The sequence below is a fragment of the Lissotriton vulgaris genome, chromosome 9 (assembly GCF_964263255.1).
Source record: "Lissotriton vulgaris chromosome 9, aLisVul1.2, whole genome shotgun sequence".
Classification (NCBI taxonomy): Eukaryota; Metazoa; Chordata; class Amphibia; order Caudata; family Salamandridae; genus Lissotriton; species Lissotriton vulgaris.
In genome coordinates, this window is record NC_141697.1 from 657,731,529 (window position 1) to 657,751,802 (window position 20,274).

Consider the following 20,274-nt stretch of genomic DNA (forward strand, 5'->3'; position numbering starts at 1 on the left):
GAGAAAAGCAGGAGTCTACCCAGCATTGCAGTGCCACTTTGGGGCAGTAGCCCACTCCGCAAGTTGGTAAGGCGGGTGCCTACCCAGCCTTGTGGTGCTGACCACCGAAGACCGAAAGTCCGACACCCGTGCCTGACTGTGGGTGGGGACTGCGACAGCTACAGAGCCTCACAGGCTCCATTTCTGCCTTCCTATCTCTCCACGAGGAAGACCAACGGTGGCAGCCTGATCGGGGGAGTCGGCGGAAAGAAACAGGTGAAACGTGGCCCAGTGGAGCAAACCCAGGCGGGAGCCCACCCCACGCTGGTAGGCACCAAGGAGACCAGCAAGGCCCAGAAGGTGGTGCGGCCGCCAGTAGAGACCAATAGAGTCCACGAGGCGCCCCGGTGAGTGGGGGGACCACAGGGCATTGTTGGTGCCTGGTGCTACAACCGTTATTCACCCTGGAAAGAGCCCCGGTCGGTCGGGCTCCATTTGAGCAGTTCTTCTGGCACCAGGAGGAGCCCGGTGATGGGGGTTCCTCGGGTCTGGTTGGTACCAGTGCCTCGGGTGATCACAATAAAATAAAAAAAATGTGAATGGCAAGCACTGTCTGACTATACGTCTCTACACGACATTGTTATTCATAATCAAAGTATAACAGGTAAGCACACAACAATAGAACTGGAAAGGTATAAACACAATTTATTAAAATCACCTCCCAGTTAGGGTTACAATCTAAATAAAATCCAATAATATATTCACAAAAGTGAAAAAAACTAAAAAAAGTCAAAGAACAAAGGTCGACGCTGCGTTTCGGTGTTCGTTTTTTATGGTTTACACCTTCTTCAGGACACTTTGACAGTTTCAACATTAATCTGAAATTTGTGAAGTTTCTGTTTTGACCATTCAGAAGACTTCTAAACAGCCAGATATCTGTGAATCCTCATAGCTTTCAAATTGCACTGTGACCTGTTTTCAATTCAAGGTACAGATTAAAAGAACAACGGAGGGGCCACCAAACTTCTCTCTCAGTATGAGTCTATTTGATGCAGACTTGGGTCTTTTTCTTGAGTTTAAGATCCCACAGCTATATATCCTTTCAAACGTTGTATAGGTTTGATTGATGGTACTTCATTATCTGATAGAACTTGGTCGGCCTCCCTGCTCCTCCGTGTTCAGCGTCATTCAAGTGAATGGGTCTTGGGTCTAGTTGATACCAGTGCCTCACCATCACAGCTGCACCGCGGATTGTGGGCAGCTGCCACAAAGGTGGGCATGTGCTCCCAGAGTTCTGGAGGGGGACTGTAGAGGCACAGTGGTGCCAGGCCTAATTCGCACAGCTGCACCGCGAGAGAGCGGGCAGCTGCAGGGGCATTTTCTTTTGGTGAGAAGGAAGGGGAGAGACGCACCCCACGCCCCAGTGCACCGCACACCTTGGCTTTGCTGCTTTTGCAGGCATAGGGCTACTTGAAAGGCCCACAGGTTATGCCCTGACATTCTGGACAGACAGCATTTTGAGCCCCAGAGAAAGGCCAGTTGGCCTGGGGTCCTGGTTGGTACCTGAGTGTGTAGTAGGAGGGGGCAAGGCCCTAAAGGATTGCATAATGTGCTTATGACTAATGTTATTGCTTAATGTGGTGATGTCTAATGCAAATGTTATGCTTGGGATTTTATGCATAACTTGGTTTATGCCTAGTGTGATGCAGACAGAATGTGTTTATGTTGCACATGTATTCTGCCAGTAGTTACTGGTTGTGTTTTACAAATTGCTAGTTGTGCTTTCTATAGGTTCTGACAGTGGCCCGATTGGTCTGTCTTGTGTATATAATCCCCTGTGAATATTGCCTAGTGCTTGTTGGCACAGTGTATGTGTGTGAATATGGTTCTAATGGATTTTGGATAATACAAAAGCTATTTTTGATATAACCTTGTGTGGAGTTTCTTTTGTAGTGTGCATAGTGTGTTGCTGCTATGTGTGTGTGCTGTGCAAACTCTTTACACATTGCCTCCGGGATAAGCCTGACTGCTCGTGCCAAGCTACTAAGGGGATGATCAGGGGTTATCTTCAGCGTGTAACTCACTTGCCCTGCCTAGAGTGGTGGTTTCTGCCTGGCTTAGGCGCAAGCCCTAGCCAACCAGAAATCCCATTTCTAACTAGGTGCATTTATTGCTTACCACTTTTGATTTCTAGAACATGGGAATGGACCGGAAACGAGCATTCTGGGATGGGTTTCAGGGATATCACCCCTCATCAGCCAGGCTAGCTTGAATCCAGTGGTTCATTGAGCCCGAGACCCACAATGGATTTAACCCAGATCTCTTGGCTGGGGGTGAATGTTCCATTTGTTCCGCATTCCATCCATCTATTCTGTGTCTTCTGCTTTCTCACCCTCAGTGCACCAGGTATGCGCAGGCTTGGGACCCGGGTTAATTTTGCCACTGGATTCAAGGTAGCTGGGCTGATGAGGGGTGAACCCCGAAACCAGTCCCAAGATGCTGGTCTGGTCGAGGAAGAACCTGGCTTGGCAGTGCGGGCTGGACTGTTCCCATGAGAAGCAGGGCAAAGACTGATTTGCATATGGCTGCGTCTAAACTGGGGTGGCATGGTGAGCAAAGGAATGATGGATTTACCCCTGATCTCGTGACTGGGGTTGATAATTTGATTTATTCTACATTCCGTCCATCAATTGTGTGCCTTTTGCTTTCTTGCCCTAAGGGCGTTGGGTTTGCAGAGACGTGGTTCCCAGGCAGTAAAAAAGTGCATAGATACACTTCTGGGACAGGTTTCAGGGATATTACCCCTCATTTCAATGATATTACCCTTCATCAGCCAGGCTAGCTTGAATCGAGTGGCACAGTGAACTTGGGACCCACAATGGATTTAACCCAGATCTTTTGGCTGGGGGTGAATGTTTGGTTCGTTCTGCATTCCATCCATCAATTCTGTGTCTTCTGCTATCCCTCCCTAAGTGTGCCGGGTATGCCCAGACTTGGGTCCCAGGCACACTGTTCCACTGGATGCAAGCTAGCCTGGCTGTTGAGGGATAAAACCCCGCAACCGGTCCCATGATGCTTGTTTCTGGTCCACGGAGCACCTGGCTTGGCAGTTCGGGGTGGACTGTTTCCATGAGGAGCAGGGCGAAGATTGATTTGCATGTGGCTGAGTCTAAACTTTGGTGGCATGGTGAGCAAAAGAATGATGGATTTAACCCAGATCTCTTGACTAGGAGTGAATGTTTGATTTGTTCAGCGTTCCGTCCATCAATTGTGTATCTTTTTCCTTCCGGTGCTATAGTAGGGACAAATCCATGTAGTACTGTAGTTAGAACGCAGAACTGAAAAGCCAAGTCTTTAGAAATGTTTTAAAGGCAGAAATGCCCCTCAGAGCCCGCAGATGCTGTGGGAGCAAATTTCAGTGTTTTGAAGCAAAGTGAGAGTAAGAGCTACCACCCCAGTGTTTCGCAGCATGGTTGTCAAATATTGTATGCTGATATGTTGTTGCGATGTTACAATTATGTACTAACTAATGCAACTTGTGTTCTAAGATATCATGTGCTTTCAGAATGTACTCTTGTGCTAATCTTGCCTTTTTTTTAGGTCTGACTTTCAAACCCTTTGGATTTTCCTAAGTTATATGTATAATTTACTGACTTATATGAGCTTTCAGTCGGCCCTTTTCATCCACTGCTCTGTTATTGTGTCATTCACATTTTAATTCTGTGCACAAGAGCTTACAGCATGATGCAATCAGCCAGATTACTTCAACCATTGGCTAACTTCACTATGAGTGCGGGCATATGTTCTTTCAGAAGCAGCGCATCCACACAGAAAGTACTTAATTTCAGTGCCTGGGACTACAATGGCAATGTGTGCATTTCTCATCTAAAAATTGTTTTAGCCAGTTTTATTCTAGATTGATGAGGTCCAAGCAGCTTCCCAACAAGAAAGTTTTGCAGAACCCATAACAAAATAAAATAAGCATTAACCAACCCGAAGGTGGGCTGTGAAAACCAGACTTATTGCTTTTGCCAGTGCTTGTTTTCGTTATGCATATACTTGCCAATTGCACACCATATTTTTGAGGAGCACTCTGTGGGTAGAATGAAAGGAGGTACATGTCCCACCTCAGCTTTATTCCCAATATGAAGGGCGAGCTATAGGCTTGGATGCACCCCAGTTGATAAGAAGCAGGGTTTGCTTTTATGATCCTGTCTTTTGAACAAATAGGATTGATTTTCGTCTGTCTGTGGCAAATATAGCTCCCATGGTTGTTCCCTTTTTCTAATCAAAGCTGATCTTCACAAAGTTTAGTTTGAAAAGGAAAATGCTACCTTGCTGGTGATCTACTTCCTTTCATACTTAGTTTATATTATCTACTTTCTCAGGTTTGAGCGATAGTGCAAGATGTACCTTTTTAAAGTATTTTGGGAGTCTGATGTCTAATTGTTCTTTTTTCTTGTTTATTACAGGGACCAGTGCCACAGCCATGTATGTACCACCACAATTTACAGCTCTTTTAGGAAAGAAGTACCAAATATGAAATGGAGATGTTACTAACTTCGAACATTTGAAAATGTAGATTGCATTTCAGCTGAGGTGGAAAGGCGCACATGCATGCATTATTTTTAATGCCACCCATTGAGCATCTGTGACATGTATCTTATGCTTGACACACAACATTAAATTGTGATGAAAAACAAGCTCACAAATGAAAACAATTATATCACCAAAACAATATTTTAGGTAATATTCTCTTTTACTGACAGATTCCAAATGACCTTCACTAAGGTGACCAATTTCAGACACCTGAGGTGAAAAGAGAAAGTTAACCTTGAATACAATTTATATTTTCTGGTCACTTAAACTATGGTAATCTCTATTACATTCCAATGGCAAGAGGTGTGTATTACATTCATGTTGTATGCCTTCCTGCTATAAGAGTTGTAAGAGGTTTTTAAAAGCCTTGGTCTTTATCCAACAAATCAATGGGGCAACTTTCAACTGATCGGTAACATACCCCAGCCCTAATTCTGTGTGCAATGAAAATGTGGGGGTAGATTGAGGTACCGCTAAAAGGGATCTTAAAAATGTGTTTTCTGCGACCTGTATCTTCTCTTGTGGTGTAAAACCCCATAAAGAAGCACCATACGTGGCTATAGCCAGGCATTTGGATTTATAAACATTCAGGAGTGCCTGCATGGGTCTTGCCCCCAACCGCTTTGCAAAGCTCATTAGTGCCACCGTAGACCTGGCTACAGCGTTACTTTTGATCTTCTGTTGAGGACCCCATATACCTCTTTCATCAAAGAGGACCCCAAGGTATGTGAAGACAGGTACCCTTGTTACCTCTGCACCTTTGCATGAAAAGGGGTTTAGCTTTAGACCCCTGGGGCGTTTACCAACAACCATAAAATGTGACTTTTTGTTATTAATCTGCAGGTCCAAAGATCCCATAAAGTACCTAAAGGATTCCAACAACCTCTGGAGACCAAGGCCAGTAAGGGCCAATAATACTGCGTCGTCCGAGTATAGGAGAACAGGAATTACGGAATCTCCTATACGCAGAACATCCAAAGAGGCCCCCTCTAAGGACTTATCAAGAGCATTAATATATAAAGTAAAAAGAAGGGGCGCCAGGATGCAGCCCTGCCTAACACCCTGCTTAGAACTAAAGTGACTGGGGCATCTACCTTCCCTTGTAACCCTGACTGACGCTATAAGATCCTGATGAAGAGCAGCTATAAAGTTTACCAAAGGTGGGTCAATTCCTATACTCAGCAAAATTGACCAAAGCTTTGCCCGGTTAACCAGGTCAAAGGCTGAGGAAAGGTCCATAAAACCCATATAGAGCAACCCTTCCTTGGCCCGAGTGTATTTGCTTATCAAAAGATACAAATTCAAACATTGGTCTAGGGTACTTCTCTTCTCCCTAAAGCCGTATTGAAGGTTGGAGAGGACCCCTCGATCCTCCAACCAGTCCCTAAGTTTATGCAGGATGACTCTGCCCAAGATTTTAACCGCAGAGTCTATCAAAGAGATAGGTCTGTAGCAGGAGGGGTCCCCCCTCAGGCCCTTTTTAAAAACTGGGATTATTATTGAAGTAGCCCATGCTGCAGGGAACCCATTTATACTGGAAGCATTAAAAACATTAGTTAAAATCTTCGCCCAAAATTTGGGTAAAGTACCATATAGATCCGCTGGGACACCATCCGGACCTGGGGCTTTATTTTTAGACATCTCGAGGATTGCTCTTTGTACCTCATCCTCTTTGAATATTAGGGGTAGTAATGGCTTTGTAAAGATATCATCATTCTCTGGGCAGGCAAGGCCCTCACTGTCATAGATCTCGCTAAAATGTGAGAGCCAGTTCTCATCTGGAATGACACAGTCCAGAATTGAGTTTTCTTGCCCTGTAAAAAAAGGATGGTTGATGGCTGCCCAAAATTTACTACTTTCCCTTAGAACGTCTGATGACAAAAGTTTGTTCCATGCCTCTGTTTTAATATCTTGCTTACGGTTAGCAATAGCCAACTTGTATGTCTTCCTTAATCTAGAGACTAACTCCATATCTCTGGGTTTTTGCTTTAATGCTTGGAGAAGGGCCCTGTGAGCTTTGGTACAACTACCATCAAACCATCTGTGTGGCTGATTTGGTCTTTCTTTATTTTTAACCTTCAGGTCCGTTGAGATCTGGGTAAAAATGGAGACGTAAGCTCCAATGATATCCCGACTAGTGGCAGAACTATCTAGACATATGGCCAGATTTGCGTCAGCCTTATTGAGAAAACCTCCATGAAGGCTTTGGAGACCACCCTAGCCCACTTGAGCCTCCTACCTTGATCCTTTGAAGTTCATTGGTTAATCTCAGTGGTTGCCCTGTTCCTTAGGTCAGTAACCTCCCCCAGATCCAACTCCAGAGTTACTGGGTTATGATCACTATAAACAGATGGAACTACTTTATAAAGAATGGCCCTAGCTAACACATCAGAGGATAAAAAAATACAATCGATGACAGTATCAGAATCTTTACCCTTAAATGTGGGGACCCTCTCCTCCCCAGACAGGAAGCTACCTCAAAAAGGTTCAGATTAGCTAAGAGGTCCTCTAGGGCCACTCCCTGCCTGCTATGTTCAAAGTGTGGGACCACAGAGCCTGGTGGCTCTTGATGGCTATCTAAAGAACAATCCCAGCTACATGGATGAATATTCAAATCGCCCAGAATATTAATATTGAATAAAGTGTCATGTGCTAATTTAAAATCTGACAGAATACCAGCCAGGGAGTCTAAATGTTGGTTAATCAAATCCTTCTCACTGGCATTGTAAAAATTAATTAATAAAATATTAGGGAGATCTGGAACAGCCCACTCAAGAATTAATATGTTATTGGAGCCAGACTCCAGCATTTTCAGGGGACCTCTCAGTTTTAACGAGATGAGGAGGATTAAACCTCCTTTCGGTCTGCCCCCTAACCCAGGGATTGCTGGAACTACAAAGCTTGTATACTCATCCAGGCGAAAGGTTTTAGATCTATCCCATGTTTCCTGGAGGGCAATAACATCATATTGCTTTACAAAATCAACCCAGATATCATAATTAATTTTATGTCTAGTTCCTGCCACGTTCCAACTAAGTATTTTACATGTAGGTACATGGCTTGACAAACCTGGGTTGATTCATTAAATCTTGGGATGGAACATTTAGTCATTCATTATCCTCCATATTTGATAATGGGTGAAAAATGATTTAGAAGAGCTATATCCGTATCCGGTTGAATTAATGAATTACAGATTGGGGGAGGGAGAATTGGTTCAAATCTCTCCTCTCTCTGGGGGGACCCTCTTACTGGATTACCTTGGGGGGCATCATAAAGCTGATTCAAGCCAGAAGATGTATTCTTCTGGAAAGACAATGAGGGTTGTGTGGCATGCGTCTTTATATGTGCAGCTACCGGTGGCTAAAAATAGCCCAATGGTAGTGGCCTGATACCAGAATAACCAATGTCTGATGCATCCCAAAACTATCTGTTTGCCACATTGCATCTGTTAAAATTAACCACCACGCAGTACCCCTTTATACTATTGATGCACTTTCCAACCCATCCAACCCGTCTAGCCATGATGATGTGTGATGAAATATCTAGACCACCACTACTAAGCTGGGTACACCAGATTTTTGACTTCCCAAGAAGATCTTGGGTAGACTATACCATGTCGTTATTTAGGACGAGAACCCCAGTTAAGACAGCCACCAGAGGAGCAGCATCTGGTGGAAGATCTAGGGTAAAGCCACTAGGGGTAATGGACCTGTTACTACTAAGAGGTGTCCTAAAAGATTTCACACCACCAACATCAGTAATTCTTACCCCATGGTTATTATTTAGGGGCAGGCTTCCCTTTGTTTGCTGAGGAGTATTTCTAGTAACCCCTGATCTCTCCAGGTTAGGAGCACTAATAAGGCACACTTGGGGTAAAGTAATTTTAGTGCTATCCTGATGACTCTTCTCAGCCCTGGTGTGGTTGTGATCTTCCTGTGGTTGTTTGGGCAGACGTTGCCGACCTCTGTACTCTTTTATAAATTCATCTATATATTCACAATTCTTTAATAAGCCAGCAACACAAGTGTTAAGAGTGTCCACAATGTCCTTGGCTATACCTACGAGAACAGGCTCCAGCCGCGAATCAAACATTTTCTCCACTAGTACCACCATTTAGTGAATTTCTTGCACTCCTTGCATGCAGATTTAATAGCTAAAATTGGTTTGAGTGTTAATGATGAAATGTCTCCCGAATCTGCTTAAAACGATGAGTTCGACAAGGGTGTATTTTGGCGCCCCTGCTTTTATCCTTTATATCAACAGACTATCCACTTATCTAATGTCTAACCCATAGACTCCCCGAGGATCGCACCCTGATCTGCGCTACTTCATGCTGAGGATGCAGTTCTCCTAGCCCGCACTTCCAATGCACTGAGGCTGCTGGTGGATCGTTTTGCATCCTTCATGAGCAATCTTGATTTAACAACCAAGGAAAATCACACGTTATGGCGTGTGGGCCTGGTATATCTAATAGAACCAGACTTAACAATCAACTACAAGCCACTTACCAGATTGTTAACGATTTCAGTTACTTGGCTGTAACTTTTAGATCAAAGGGGTCTTTGCTTTCTCAGCTTAATAGTTGCTGCCTTAAACTTGGCAGATTAGCAAGTGCAGTTTGCAATCTTGTTAGACCTAGAAGTAAAGGGACTATCTCCCCATATTAAAAGTGTATGACATTTAGTGTGTAATGCTGCCATTCACTGGACGGGGATATGGGGCTTCCATACCACTTCCTCTCTTCAAGTGGAAGAAAATCGAATCCTCCTTAGGTTGCTGCACCTACCGCTGTCTAATTCCAGTTTATTATCATCTCAAAGTCAGAGCTTAATCAGGGTTATATAGCAGACAAGGTGCACTTGGCTCCCCTACTGTTGTGGGTTATTTTATGGAATAATCCTGATGTATCATCATGCAGTGACATCATTTTGGCTTGTCTCAGCCTGGAGAAGGGTTCCTCTATTCCGTGGCTGAGCTACATTTGCAAAACACTGGACACCTGGGCCTTGTCCTCTTTGTTTACAGACACTAGAAATATTAACATAAGGGATAAGTTGAAGGTAAACCTTGCTTTCTTAGTGCACTTTGAAGAAGCAAGATAGAAAATTGATGTATCTAAACTTACAGTGTTGAACCATTATAGATCTTTAGCGTAAGCGGAATCAGCAATTAATTTAGCACTAGATCTTACATTTTTTCATTTTAGAACGGTCACAATCTGTTGGCTTTTGTGTTTTAAAACTGTGTCCGACTCAGAGCGGAATGGAGTATCCTCCTTTCCATGTGATAACAAATGAAACAGTGAAACAGTAACTATTGCAGCCCTGCCGAGTACCACGCATCAGGCGTTAGACGAACGCATTTCATTGTGGTTGTCCGAATCACCACACGGAAATGCTTTGTCACACATAATGCATAGGGCCTGTGCCTTCAAGGAGGAGCGCTAGTATGTTTAAGTTTAACTATAGCTGAAATTGAAGCGCTCTGTGCGCAATGCTCCCAGGTCAGGGGCTGGCCGGTAGTCCACAGATCTCTTTGCTAGCTATGAAATGAATAATTGTAACATTATATAAGGACTCACTGACACTTACAGCCACGTGGTAGATCTGATTCATCTGTGATGATTAACATGAGAGTAAGTGCTGCCCAATAAGAGACCTGGGGTGAGGTCATTATGAATTTTGGCGAACAGGCAGACTTCCTGCTGCTGCTTGCAGTGGCGCCAGGGCAGGCAACTGCAATTCACAAGGTTTTGGGAGCCTAAAATTAGCGCTGCTCGCATCATGGTATTATTGGCCCAGCCACAACCAGAGCCGACCCATCCCACCACCAGAGGCTCAGTAACCACCACGCCCTATGTAGCCAGGTCTGAAGAGCCTCCGAATCATGCAGGCCGGCGTTTGCCTCTGGAGTCTTCGTGGCTGTGATGACCAGGCGGCCTGTAATTGCCGCTCAACAACCCAAGTGAGTGAGTAGTGCCTGGATGGAGGGAACTCTCACTGTGATTGTTGAGCTTTAAAATGCTTTTTGGCTCTTGCCGGAGCCGCGATTCACAGTGGACTGGTGCTGCCGGTCCAACAAATTACTTTAATCACACCAGCAGGCTGTCACATACTTAGTGCTACTAATCAGGCCCCCCTCTCTGCTGATTTATGTGACACTGCTGCCAGCTCCGCTGGCCTGGAGCAGCGTTACATACATCAGCAGAGAGGGAGCCTAGTGTAGTATCACTTGCTATGTGACAGCCTGCTGGTGTGATTGCTGGTGCCGCTGGTCGCTGGCCGTGGGGCTGAGCAGCCAAACTCCTTTTCAGGCTGGGTGTCACTCATACTTGTTGAAATGTCACTCATAATTACATCGGAAATATGAAAATGTCACACATGGCAATTTTAAAACTTGGCAGCTATGCTATTGCACTTTACTTTTTTCTGCTATTTGTACAATTTTTAACATAAGAACTTTCTGAAGCCCCTGTTTAAAAAGTTAGGGTATTGTTGGGGCAGAGCTCTGTTTCACCTACAACGTTTGAGCTCTACTGAGATATGTTTCACTGCAAGTTTTTTTAAAAATTCTGCTAAAAGAGCTAGAAAAACAATGGATTGGTAATCATAACTTTCTCTCTTATTGCCCAGCGCTTGCGATTACTATTTGAGGATAATTGCGATATAACATACAAATTGTTTTAAGTAAAGTGAGTTTTTTATGATGTGCTGTAATTCCCCTTTTAGTATACATCATGTTATGTGCGTACTTTCACCACTGAATCAGATGCACTGTGATCTCTTGCTTAATCAGTAGCTCCAGTTGATCATTGGACATAATCAAAATAATCATCAATCAAAAAAAATTACGCAGACTTGCCTTGCACTAGCTTTGTAAAATACCAAAGTACTGATGACAACACAAGGAAAGGTATGCAATCTGTAACTGTGGGTGGCTCAATCCAGTTGAAAGGGCCTAAGTTACGGGATGGGTAAATACCTAAAACCAGCCAACCTTCCCATTTTGGGGCACCTGCATTCTAAGGGCCTCATTTATGAAAAGTGACGCATCGCTGCGTGAAAACAGTGATACGTCATCTTTCATTGCGCCCTCCTTGCAACATGCTGTGTAGTGCAGGCCTCAGCTAAGCCCGCTAGTACAAGGGGTTCGCCCTTCTATGTACACAAGTCCTCAGACCCGAAAGGAAGAAGTTGGCAACGAAACTGGAAATACAAAACATAAATGTTTATTACACCTCATGAGGTGGTGTTACAATTCGAATAGTACCCTTCGGCCCTGCAAGAAGTAGCACCCGGGACAAAGGCCGCTGGTTTATTTATACCCACACAGGGGCTCAAAAGAAGGCGGTACAAAAAACAAGAGCAGATTTTATGTACATATAAGGTAATAATCAGAAGCATGATCGATCAGTGGGAGGAGTTAACAGACTTGTGGTCTCGGCTAACACATTCCAATCTAGGGCTAATCTTTAACAGATGTGGACCCTAACGGTCAGCGGCAAAACACGGGGATGCTAATAATAGCCTGTTGTTGGGCAGATTCAAGTGCCATGGGGAGAAACATAGGACAAAGCACATGGTTGACACGAGGCAGCATAGGGCAGACAAAATGGCTGCCACGAATACAAAAAGGGAGGTTTTGTCTCATGTCAACTTAACAGTCAGAACTAAGATATTTAACAGTTAGATGTAGGATGTCTTTTGCTAACGCTCAACTTAATCGCTGTCAGATTACTACAGACGACCCTTTTAGCGTTAGCTAAAGACATATGCTCTCTTAGGATAATCTGAATTCACATCTTGTATATCTATGTTCATCATATCAATAACCTCTTTATCCAATGTATGTTGTATCTTTGCAGCATTTCTTTTAGAGGGTATACAGGCAGTTATACACATAGAACATAACATTGGACCACAATGAATACACACACAGCAAGAAAAAATGAATGCAATGGCAATACATAATACAGTCAATAATTTCCAACCCCAAGCAGAAACTAGTGACCAGCACCATCCAGGGAAAGTCCACCTTCCATTTACAGTATGAATATTTGTGGCTATTTTATGCAATTTAAGGATGGCATCGTATACAGAAGGCGAGTTGTCAGGGATGAAAACACAACTACTGCCAATGACTTTACATTCTCCTCCTCTATCTGCTAACATCACGTCTAGCACCATCCGATTTTGGAGAGTTACAATTCTAGCAATTTGTAACTCTTCTGTAATATTACCAAGGGCTACAGCAGTTTCATTAGTAACAGCTTCCACAACTCTAGTTAATCTTCGTATTTTCCTGCTATTTAATGTAGCACCCACAAAAAAAAACAGGCCCAAATTGAAATCAACATATTGCTGCAGACTAGTGTCAGTCTGATCTACATCATCAATTCTTATACTTTTGTAACCGTTCATTGATATATTTCTAAACAATTTAATATCTCGATGGTATGAAGCAGGTGCTAAGAAAACAGGAGGTAATAAAAAAGACACGTAACATACACTGGACCACCCTACTGGTAGTTTATGATATCCATGACTTCCACATACTAGATATGTGTTATGTGAAGCCAGAAATGAACTATCGTTTATTCCATCTAAATTTAATACAGTAACACAATCACTTGTCCCAACTGGAATTCGTCCAGTACTTTGCTCACATAAATCTGCTTTAGTCCGTGTAACAGTAATTACAGATTCATTACTCATGGTAGAGTCTCTTGTATGGGTGAAAACATATGGCGTAGAAGCATTGTCCGGTCGGTATTCTTCCCACTCCCATACAGTTCCATTCGCTTGAGGATCCCCATGTTCATCTTGATAACACTCTTTATTCAAACGGAAAAGAAGTCCACCTACTGCAGGTTTCCTAGTCGCAAAAAGAAGAGTGTACCAGGCTCGACAAGAACCATTATGCGAGAAAGGAAGTGGAATAAACGGTGTTCCACATTTCTTCTGATGTGCTGGAAGCATACCACATATCCAACAATTTGTGGTATTAGTTGCATTATGGGTGTGATGGAGCATCTGAACAAATGTATTATTGAGGTAAAATTCTCGATGCTTTTGCTCATGATACGGAAGAGTGAAATGCTGGTGCTCCTCTGGGATGGGAGTAGTAGGCACTGCAAAGAATTCACGAGCAGGAATTATCATCTCAATAGACAAAGTGATCACTGCTATAATTGTCAAAACAGCAAAAACACCGATCACACCTAAAATCTTTTTCTTAGTAGTTACCATAGTAGCAAAGTCAATTGTCTCTGACAACACTACAAAAGCAAAAAATAAAATAGTCAATGAGCTCTTCACTGAGGGTAGACGTTGTTTTCTTCACCACAGATCAAGACAGGTGTCGCTACACTATGCAGGGCTGATCCCCCTCCCTTGTCATATTGGCATTCCGTTTCCACCACCCAGGGCGGTTGCTCAACCAGTCTCGCTTCAAAACAAAAAACTGCAAATCACTTTCTCGGCCTCAGATTGTATTGCGTTGCTCCAGAAGTCGTCTGGTCCGGGAAGAACTCCGCAGATTCATCAGGTGATACAGCAAGGCCCTTCTCCGTGGTCAAGATCTCCTGGTGATCGGTCAGTACAGCAGGTTCCACCAAGGTCGACAACACCTTCCGACAATGGGTGCTATGCACCCAGTTCTTCTTGTTGTTGACTCAAACTGCCATCCTCGTTGCGAGGAGAACCTGCTCCGGTCCGCGCCACCTTGGCTCCAAGCTGCTGGACCTCTCAAAAGCCTTTACCATGACATAGTCGCCAGGACGGAGCTCATGGCCTTCACCTTCGGATTTATCAGGGAGCGCTTCTCGAACCTGTTGATGAATGGAAACCAAACTGTCAGTTAATTGTGCCAAATAGTCATTCATTAAGACACAAGGTACATCATACACAGAGCTTGGCTTTGGAACTCCCCAAATATTCATCGGCCGTCCAAATACCACCTCGTATGGGGTAAGGCCCGTCCTAGAATGTGGTACTGATCTGATAGACAACAAAGCCAAGGGCAACGCATCTGGCCAAGTCAAGCGTATAGAGGCTTGAATTTTCGCAATTTGTAGCTTCAGAGTAGCATTGTACCTCTCCACCAATCCTGCTGATTGTGGATGGAACACAGCGTGAAACTTCTGCTTGATTCCTAATCCCTTCAAGACATACTTGATAACTTCCCCAACGAAATGAGGTACGTTATCATTCCATAGGAGTCTGCAAACACCGAATCTCGGGAAGAATTCCTTCAATAGCACCTTAGCAGTAGTAATAGCAGTATTATCCTTCGTGGGGTATGCTTCAATCCATTTACTGAAAGCACAAACCACCACCAGAACATACTTCAGGCTATTACAACGCTCAAGCTGAATGTATTCCATTTGCAGGACTTCAAATGGTGCAGTCGATGTAGCAAAACCTCCAGACGGAACGCGCGTTCCCTTTCCAGGATTGTATTGCAAACAAATCAAGCAAGACTGTACTACTCTTTTAGCTGTACTAGCAATCTCTGGATGCTTCCAAACTTGCGTAAGCATTTTTGTTATTGCGGAAGCTCCAACATGTGCTAGCCCATGTGCCATCTGAACCATAGGTTGTACGAAAGGTATAGGCAGCTTCCATCTATCCATCTTTTTATTTCTCCAATAACCTTCATCGTCCAACTCTCCCTCTTCAGACCATTTCTCACGTTCTTTTTCAGAGGCTGTCCTCTGTATCTCTTGTACTTCCTGCCTAGCGGCATGCCATTTCTCAGCCTGTGACTTCACTACATACATAGCAGTAGTGTTTCTCTGCATTGCAGTTTCCTGTGCCACGTGGTCTGCAAAGGTGTTTCCTTGTCCAACCTTGTCTGTCAATTTCTTGTGCGCACTACACTTCACTTTGGCTACTTTCTTTGGGCATGTTAATGCAATAAAATGATTATGCACTAATTCTCTGTGCATTATCTGCATTCTGTGGGACGTCAGAAAGCCTCTTTCCTTCCAGAGTAGGCCAAAATCGTGCGCTACTCCAAAAGCATAGCGGCTATCTGTATAAATATTCACACACAAACCAGCACTAAGCTCACACGCTCGTGTCAAAGCTATCAGTTCAGCCGCTTGGACCGATTTCTGTGGTATGCGAGCTGTCTCCACTATTGTTTCAAGCGTGGTGATTGCATACGCAGCTGAAGTCGTACCATCTGGTAATTTCAAGCAAGACCCATCAACCCACAATTCACCATCCACATCTGGAAAAGGCGTATCTTGTAGATCAATGCGACCCTTTGTCTGTTCCTCAGTCAAGAAAATACAGTCATGCATTTCTTGTGACTGAGGCTGGGTCGCCGGATACGGCAACAAAGTAGCTGGATTCAAAGTTGCACATCTCTTCAATGTAATGTGAGGAGCTAGCAATGTCAGTTCATATCCTGTCAGACGCGCGCTAGTTAAATGCTGCGTCTTTGTCTGATTCAAAAGGGCATCAACAGCATGTGGTACTAATACTAACAGTTTGTGTGACAACACTATTCCCTCACTCTGCCGTATTGACACAGCTGTCGCTGCAACTGAGCGAAAACACCCAGGTAATGCTCTAGCAACAGGATCAAGTACTGCTGAAAAATAAGCACAAGGACGTTGCTTATCACCGTGTAACTGAACTAAAACTGATAAAGCGCAACCATCTTTCTCATGTACATATAATGTAAAAAGCTTTGTGTAATCCGGTGTGCCTAACACTGGTGCTGAGCAAAGAGGTTGTCGTAACTGACGAAAAGCACTTTCACATTCATCTGTCCATGGGAGGGGTACTGGGGTGTCTTTCGTCAAGAGTGCTAACAAAGGCTTAACAATATGTGAAAATACCAGAATCCATTGCCTACAGAAGGAAGTAAGACACAAAAATGCACGTACTCCTTTCTGTGTAGTAGGGACTGGTGTGTCTAAAATGGCTTGTATGCGATCTGATGTCAGTGCACACCCCCTCCTTAGACAAAAGGTGACCTAAGTAGGTTACCTTTGGTCTACAATATTGCAACTTCTTTCGAGAAACTTTATGATGATGCAGAGTATGAAAGGAAAGCAAAGATAATGTACATTCTGCACACTGCTCGGGGGTGTCGGCTGCCAGCAAGATGTCGTTGACATATTGTATGAGAGCCACACCCTCCGGCAAGACAAAAGAATCAAGTTCCCCCTTTAATGCTTGGCTGTAAATGCTCGGACTTTCAGTGTAGCCTTGAGGAACTCGGCAGAATCTATACGATCGATTATTCAAAGTGAAACTGAACAAATATCGGCTATCAAGATGAATAGAGATCGAAAAGAAAGCGTTCTTCAAGTCTATCACAGAGAATGTAGTGGCAGTCGGAGGTACCAAAGTAAGGAGAGTGGTGATGTCAGAAACCACAGGATATTGCGGTACGACAATCTTATTCCCTTCCCTCAAATCGATAATGAACCGATAGACACGTGTATCAGTGTCTCTCTTCAGAATCGGAAGAATCGGGCTGTTACAGACATTAAATGGGACTTCCTCAACAACACCAACTTGGATAAGATCATGTACAATTCGTATGAGTGCTTCTTCACCCTCCTGTGAAATCCTGTATTGTGGCAAACGGGGTAGCAGAGCTCCCTCCTTGACACAAATCTGAACTGGTGGGATAACCATTTGACCCACATCAGTGTCTGAGGTGGCCCACAAAGTTTTGGGAAGGGAGGCTAATGCAATATCCTCTTGAACAACACACATTCTGTCAGGTTCAGGGTAATTATCATTTAAAATGACACGCACTTCTTCAGGAGAACATCGTATTGTGGCTCTGAAGTATTTTATCATATCCAAACACACAATATTGTCAGGTGTACTTAGGGAAAGCAAAAACGGACATGGAGCACTAAATTTGGCAATGTGTAATGGAAGTGGCTATGATAATGGGCTAAGGGAAGATGTTCCATCGAATCCTATTGAAGTGATAGTTGTGCCAGATAGGGGAGCCCTCGGAACCAATTGTTGAGACAAAGCGCTACGAGTAGCTCCTGTATCAACCAGAAACCGATCAGTAGTACCCAAGACATGTGCTGTAACATAGGGACCCGTCTGATCTACTGGAACTTCAACTGATTCCTTACCCCATCCTACGCAATCCTATGCATGAGCAGAATCGTAATAATCAGGCTGATCAGGATCAGACATTCGACATTGATTTCTTCTATCAAAAGTGTTCTGACCATTCTGCGCACGTGCATTCACATCAGATCGGGCACGATCATTCATATTCCCTCTAGACCCCGAAAACCCCGAACGATTTATCATTTGTCCCCGCCCTCGTGTCATGTGCTGGGCACGCAACGGACAATCACTCATCCAATGGCCAAACTGCTTACAATACGCACACTGATTAATTTGCAAATCCGTACGGGCATAAGGGGTGTTAGAAAATCCTCGTCGGCCTCTATCATAACTCATATCATAGGTTCTGTCAGGGCCTCTAGAGGGCGTTCCGTAAACCTGAGCCAGCATGACTTTCGTCTTCAACTCTTTAGTCTTCTTGTCTTCACTACCTTTTGCTTCTAATTCCTGCCGCTCGTAATACTGAGCCATTGTTAGAACAGATGCTGGGTAAGATGTAGTCCAAGAACTCTCACTACCTTTTAAACGGCTGGCTATCTCTGGTAACAGATTGGTAACATATTTATCGACAAACAAAATGCCTACCAGTATCGTCCGTTAAAGACTGTCCACTAAAGTCATGAAAAGCTTCCTTGAAACGCGTAAAAAAGTCAGAAACCAATTCACCTATTTTTTGTTTACATGAGGCTAAAACAGTCCAGTCAATCTTTTTAGGGGGGATTTAGTTAAAATCGCTGCAGGAAGCTCTAATATTAACCGGTGCGGCTTTTTGGTGGGCTCTCTGTCTGCGTCTAAAGTTTCTAAATCTTTCCAGAATGGCGCGATCATCAATTTTTCGAACAGTCCGCCACATATCTGGAGGCAAAATTAACCCAAAGAACAAGTCTATGTCAGCTAAAAGTCATAGTACAGGAATTTAAGGCACCCTCAACTTCCTCATAAAATGCATCTGGATTTTTACACGGATCGGTTAACGCTGCTTTAAGCGCCATTACATCTGCTCTATTCCAGGGAGTATACACCCAGTTATAAATGAAATACCCCTTAGAATCCCCAGAAGATTTATCATCGCTATCACCCGCTCCTTTAGGAGGAACATACAAGGGCGCGGCTTTCCGCATAGGTCTCATTTCAACCGGTGTTATCTTATCTGTCACGAAGATAGGAGACTGCTTCGCTCCGGGCGGATTGGGCTGTGGCTCTTTCTCCGCAATCTTTTTCTGCTCAAATGGACTGCCTCGTTTCGTACTTTAACCAATCGTCTTATTGTGTCTTCTACCTGGGAAAAAACAAAAGAACCGTCACGAAGCAGTTTATGGTCATTTGCTATGTCAGCAGGTTCTAATATCGGGGAGTGTTTACGAAACATTTCAATGATTTCATCAGCGAACGCCAAAGTAAAATATAGCTGTTCCTTTTCTGACCAATCTTTTAACATAGCAAAGAGATCAGAGGCAGAATCAACAGCACGTAATGCTTTACGAGCAGCTTTTCGGAGATCGGCTGCACGTTCAGCAGTCAACATGGATCGGGTGTCCCGCGCTTTTCGTTGATCCGTGTCAGAATCCTCGGCCGGAGCGGACGGGACGGCATACGGAGGTGGAGGTCGATCTAATAACAAAAAATCATCTTGCGGTTTATTAAGGACAGGATAGAGAGGCTGTCGGACAGGATACTGGCCAGCTACCTGTAACCAACTTTCTTTCTCCTCTCGCTCATTTTTCTCCTTCTCTTCTTTCTTTTTCAATTCCAGTGCTTTCTCATACTCATTCTTTCGCTGCTCTTTCTTGATCAACGCTTGCTCACGCTTCTCTTGCTGTTGCACCTCTTTTTCCCACATATGCAAACATTCAAACATATCATGTCTAGATTTTCGCTCAAACATACACCGCTCCACACACTCAATCTTTCGTGCATCAAAGGACCCATGCAGTGGCCACCGTAACTCAGGATCCTTTTTGGTATATTTATGCCACAATTTGCAGTACTTTATGGCAGAAAGACCACATTTTAAATACATAACTCTATGAGGCGTCCCTTCCGGGGGAGCCGGCTATGATTCCTCAAGTCGCAAATTGGTACCATTACAGAAGCAGCACAACCTTCGGAGTACGCTAAAAACAGGCATGTCAGGAATAATGCAAAATATGCAGTATTATACGTAAAGTAGCACTTAAGGTACTTTCTTAGTACGTTGTGCCGTTCAGATCAGATAATTGAAGAAATATCTTCACATGCCCGCCTATATGAGTTGCAACACATATATACATTCAGATTTCAGATTCAGAGACTAGTCTAATTCAGATACAGATATGCCACCGTAAGTGTTACCTTACCATACAAGGGCATCCAGAACCTACAATAGGCACCGCAAAACGGCTCTCACCAATCATAGGCTGTCCAGAATACAACTGCCAAGTTCTAAATTCGACCAAACAGTCACTGCACGGCAGACCCACAGAAGAGATCTCAGTCGAGGACCGGCACCACCTGGATGGTCGGATTGGAAAGAAGGAAAGAAACGCCTCGGGTGCCAAGACTCGGGTCTCCTCAAGCAGCGTACGCTTCTTCGGCG

The 20,274-nt window shown here is 43.9% G+C and overlaps 1 protein-coding gene across 1 annotated transcript in view; it reads left to right on the top strand.

Annotated features, from left to right (window-relative positions):
- LOC147692058 (uncharacterized) overlaps nt 1–4,710 on the top strand; it is a 222,456-nt gene extending 217,746 nt beyond the window's left edge. Inside the window, exon 12 of the mRNA XM_086936729.1 lies at nt 4,452–4,710. Within this exon, the coding sequence (XP_086792855.1) occupies nt 4,452–4,502 (51 nt within the window). The 3' untranslated portion in view covers nt 4,503–4,710. The remainder of the gene's footprint in view (nt 1–4,451) is intronic.
- The last annotated feature ends 15,564 nt before the right edge of the window (nt 4,711–20,274 follow it).